Source organism: Mus caroli, chromosome 2 (assembly GCF_900094665.2).
Source record: "Mus caroli chromosome 2, CAROLI_EIJ_v1.1, whole genome shotgun sequence".
Taxonomy (NCBI): Eukaryota; Metazoa; Chordata; class Mammalia; order Rodentia; family Muridae; genus Mus; species Mus caroli.
This window is the reverse complement of record NC_034571.1, coordinates 30,818,099-30,823,338: the sequence shown is the minus strand read 5'-3', so window position 1 is coordinate 30,823,338 and position 5,240 is coordinate 30,818,099. Positions and strand designations below refer to the sequence as shown.

Sequence of the window (5,240 nt, the reverse complement as noted above, 5' to 3'; positions counted from 1 at the left end):
ACACACACACACACACACACACACACACGTATACACACATGCACACACACACGCAGAATTTCCACTGCCTTCCTGCTGTGTGGGCCAGTGAAGGGTAAAGCCTGAAGCTGCCACAGTTCCAGATGTTCCTTCCACTCCCACACACAGATGTGAAGTCCTGACACTGCCGCCTCCACTCCGTGTAAACTAAGGGTCAGAGGCACAGCCCAAGCAGTGTGCATGCAGCCCCTCTGACCCCAAACACTGGCCTTCCACGAGGGAGAGTGCCAGCCTCTGAGGCCTGACCATCTACCTGCCTCTACCCTACAGGTCACCTTTATGCTACTTGACCAGAACAACCGAGAGCATGCTATTGATGCCTTCCGGCCAGATCTGAGCTCAGCCTCCTTCCAGCGGCCACAGAGTGAGACCAACGTGGCCAGCGGCTGCCCACTCTTCTTCCCCCTCAGCAAGCTGCAGTCACCCAAGCACGCCTACGTCAAAGATGACACAATGTTCCTCAAATGCATTGTGGACACTAGTGCTTAGGGATGGGGGGGGTGACTCCTGACAGGAACCAGCTTAGACTGGAGGACTTAGCTAGACAGCCAGGCCCTGCCTGCCCTTGGAGCCCACAGCCCATGACAAGAAGGAGCCAAGGCTGGCATGACTGCAGTGCCACAGCATGCTGGTTGTGGCTGATGTGAGGCTGTAGGAACGTGTGCGTACAGAGACAGTGGAGGAGAAGACAGAAGTGCTCTCTTCACACAGACTACAGGACACCAGGAGGCCAGCATGCCAGCAGGTTCTAAATGTTGAGACCAGCCTAGATCAGGATGAAAAGAGCCGGGCCTGAGGCTTGGACATTGAGCCAAGGCTATGGGGCCTAAGTGGAGGGGCACTCCTACCAGGACATTCTCTGGAGGTCAGGGTATAACTGGAAAAAACGCCCCCATCTCTCTGTTCAGACTCAAAACTAGAACCACAGGGCAGAAGGGTCAGACATTAATGTGAATTTAACCTGTCCTGGACTGAGTTCCTATGTTAACAGACATGCAAACAGGTAAACCCAGAAATGCTTTCTGGCTGCATCTGGAGATCTTTGATGTTTTTACAGACAAAATAAACAACAAAAGCCTTGAATTTCAAGCTTCAGGTGTGAGACCACACCCACAGAGGATTCTGGAGCAATACTCAGGATCCCCCTCCAACTTCCCATTCACCTAAACCTAACAGCCCAGTTACCCAACAGACAGAAGAACACCCAAGAGCTCGCCATGCAAGTCTGAAGCTGGTGTGCAGCACACAGCACCTTCATGACTGCTCACAGAGTGCCCAGCCAAAGGGAGACTACACTGCTAAGGTCTGCCATTCCTCCATTCATGCATCTTCCTTCCTTCCTTCCTTCCTTCCTTCCTTCCTTCCTTCCTTCCTTCTTTCCTCCCTTCCTCCCTCCCTCCCTTCCTTCCTTCCTCCCTTTCTTCCCCTCTCCTCTTCCTACCCTTTCTCTTCCCCCTTTCTCTCCCTTCCCCCTCACCCCATCTCCTTCTAAAACTAAGTCTCATATAGCCCAGACTGGTTTCAAACTCAGTATATAGTCAAGAATGACACTGAATTCCTGATTCTCCTGCTCCTAGCTTCCAAGTGCTAGGTGTGTGTCACCCTGTCTGTTACCCGAGGTGCTGGGAATCGAACCCAGGGTTTCCTGCATGGTGGGCAAGTACTCTGCTTAGCTGCATCCCTACACCTTTAATGGCGCACTTCTGATGGGAGGAGAACCTTGTCTTCACACAGTGTGAGAGGCACTGTGCTTTCAGCAAAGCGTTACGGACAGCCGTGAGTGTCGTCTGTGCCTGTTCACTGCAGCTGCAGGGGAAATAGTGAGATCTGCAACCTACTCTCCTGAATCTTCTAGTTCATCGGGAAGCCTGCATGATAATAATTATCACTGAAAGCATATGGACAGATGAGGGAAGGCTTCATGGAAGAAGTGAGCCTCAAACCAGCCTGAAATATGTGGAGGATGTGGGTGTGGAGGAGAGGACAGCCTTGGGGGGATGGGACGTGTCTTGGCTGCAAGCAGGGGCTGGGTGACGAAAGGAAGGCTGGACCAGCCAAAACATAGATAGGCCAACTGGCCAGAACACAGAAATCATTATATATGAGCTCTTGCACACCTGCAGGGCCCTGGGCCTGTTAACAGGAGGACACGACAGTGGTTTAAACAGACAGATCATTTATCTTCCAAAGAAGCTCTGTGCTGTTGTTCTCTTCTGGGTGACTGAGGGATCAGGGAGGCAAGCTGCTGGCAAATCTCATTTCACTGTATCCTCACAGCCGCCCACTGAGGTGCACAGGCTTGCACCCATTTGCAGATGGGAAAGCCGAGGCCAGAGCAATCATGGCAGGGACACTAGCATTGTAAGCCCTATCTTCGGTGTCCGGTCTTCCTCCCTTCCTCCAGGTTTCCCTCCAGCCATGATATGGTTGGAAGGTCTTTCACCCAGCCCGAGGGCCAACTCTGCAGGATATTGCCAACCTTGCATTTGCTCAGAGGCTACAGTGGGCCACAGACAATGATAAAAAGTGGGAAGAACTGATTTGTGCCCTTAACTTCGAGGTTCTATGTAGATGAGAATCACTTGTAGAAAAGCCGTAAAAGAAGCACCAGGCAGAAAGAAAAGTCACCTTGATCCCAGAGACTCGAGAGCACTGCTGGAGATATTTTAGTAAGTTTTCTTATTTTTTGAAAACAGTACTCCATGGGTGAAGAAACCAGCTCAGAGAGGTCAAGCAGTTTTCTCAAGGGCAAACAGGCAATAGGCGGATCTCTGCCTCCTGAGCCTGAAGCTTACGACTCACAGTGGTATCCTCCCCAGGGACTTGGGTGAGTGGTAGGACATCAAATGAGAAGTGGCATGCCTCCTGGAACAGCTGCCAGCCCTTCGGGCTCCCTCTCCAACAGAGGCGCCGTTTGCTCGAACGCGGCACTCCGCCTTGGCGGGGAGGCTTCTGGGTGGGATCCCCTAATGACCCTGCGCCAGAAGCTGCTTTTCACTTGCCTCCACATCTGGGGCGTGCGTGCACACACATGTATGTGTTTAAGCAGAGTGCATGCATGTGGCACAGATGGGATGTAGGGAGCATACCAGAGGGAACTGGGTATTATAGACACCTGGGCCATCTGCTAGAAAGCTTTCCTCAAGCCCCACCTGTCTCTAGCTTTTTCCTCCTGGGAAAGTCGGAGAGGTGCAGTGTTAACATGGTCAGCCAGAAACCACTGAGGATCAATAGGAAGATGCAGAGTCGGGCAGATACTGGACCAGGCCACCTACCAAGTTGGGAGCTTTTCGTCCCCTCCCACGATACCTAGATCCTCAGCCTCCCACAGCCAATGGAGTGGTTGGATCCACTCCCTACACACTCCCAGCAACAGGGATCGGACTCCTTTTTCAGAGTTAGCATCCTCTCTCTCTCTCTCTCTCTCTCTCATGTGTGTGTGTGTGTGTGTGTGTGTGTGTGTGTGTGTGTGTGTGAACACACATGCACGAGTGTGTGAAGGGGCTTGTAGGTGGCTTTTTATGTAGATGCTGGGCACAGAATTCCAGTCGTCACACTTGCGTAGCAAGAGCCTTACCGACTGAGCCATCTCCCCAGACAGGCCCCATTAGAGAGGTTTTAGGGAAAGAGTTTGGGGGTGTGAGGCACGCAGGAAAGCAACCCCTCCAGAAGAGCCAAGCCACCCACCGTGGGCCTAAGTCTTCATACCAGGGCTGATAGCCTGCCTTACTGGATCAGCCAGGAGCCTGCTGGGGCTACTCTATGGAAAATTCCCTTGGACACAAAGCCAAGATCTCGCTCCATACTCTCACCCCTGAGCACAGATCCATCTATGTCGTAGTCCCCAGCCCAATAGTGTTGGAGCCTATTTGAGACACAGCTCCTCCCTGCCACCTCTGTCCTCCCTGGGACATTCATGTCCCATATGTATTGTGTACTGTGGGGTGATGAGGGCACCCCAAGGCCCTCAGAGCACGTGCTGTTAGGACAGTCACTTGCTGTCTCTGAGATCACACTATGGGCAGAAGGGTGATGATAGACATAGACCCTGAGCAGCAACTATTTCAGAAGTGCATTTTCACTTGGCCTCAGTCTTCCTATCTATTGAATGAGGCCACTAAGCCCTATGAGCTAACTCGGCACACCACCACACACTGCCAGAACTCAGGTATCCTACTACATGGGAACATATACCACACATACACACACACCACACATATACACAAATACATTAAACAGCACATACCACACACCACACACATACACATACCACACAGATACACATATACCACACAGAGACACACAGATACACACATACACCACACACACACAAACACACACACAGATACACATACACCATACACCACACACACACACACACACACACCTTTCTGCTAGGAAAGCTCCCTTTACAGATGACAAGGACTTCATCTTCTAATTATGTTGTCTTAATCTGCGTGGGTCATCAATTTCACAGGTAAGACAAGTACAGTCTTGTCTTGGGATATGAAATAACTTGCCCCATGGCCCACAGTTAGTTTGTGACTGAGCTTTGGCTTCAGCAGGAGACTGATTGTACTCTCACCTTTGACCCCTGCACTTTGACCTCTGCATCTACCTATCCAGCATAGTGATCACTAACGCATGTGGGCGTACGGCAGTAAGACAGGCTCAAGACAGCCCTTCATTTGCGCTGACTTGGACATGGGAATGTGTTGCAACTAAGTTAAATATCTTTATTTGAGAAAGCATCTTGGATTCCCCAGGGGGGTACAAGGTCATCACCAGAGAGATTATAAAAAGAATCGTAAGAACCCAAGGCAGAGAAGATGAAAATGAAAAGAGGCACAGGGATGACAATAGAAATCAGTAAGTAGCTGACCTAGAAGTCCATATGCAGCACAGGGGGCACTTTTACCAGAGCCTGACAACTTGATCTGACCCTGGAAATCTCACTTCGGGCTGCTAACCTCCAGGGCTGGAGGAGAACGTGGCTTTGAGCCACTGAGTTTGTGGTAATATGTTCCAGCAGCCACAGGAAATGAGCGCAACCCTTGCATTGCGGCTGCATCCAGTTGAGAAGTGTTGAAACCTACCACACAGACTTGATAGCAGAGAGAGAATTTTGCTTATCTCATTAATGTTTCAAGTGGCTGACATGCTAAAGTGATTTCAACATTCTGGATATTAGATTTCTAGGA

The 5,240-nt window shown here is 50.7% G+C and overlaps 1 protein-coding gene across 3 annotated transcripts in view; it reads left to right on the top strand.

Annotated features, from left to right (window-relative positions):
• Traf1 (TNF receptor associated factor 1) overlaps positions 1–1,124 on the top strand; it is an 18,757-nt gene extending 17,633 nt beyond the window's left edge. For all 3 annotated transcript variants that reach the window (XM_021156363.1, XM_029474206.1, XM_029474207.1), the window contains one exon: positions 310–1,124. In XM_021156363.1, the coding sequence (XP_021012022.1) occupies positions 310–528 (219 nt within the window). In that variant the 3' untranslated portion in view covers positions 529–1,124. The remainder of the gene's footprint in view (positions 1–309) is intronic.
• Positions 1,125–5,240: the final 4,116 nt, after the last annotated feature.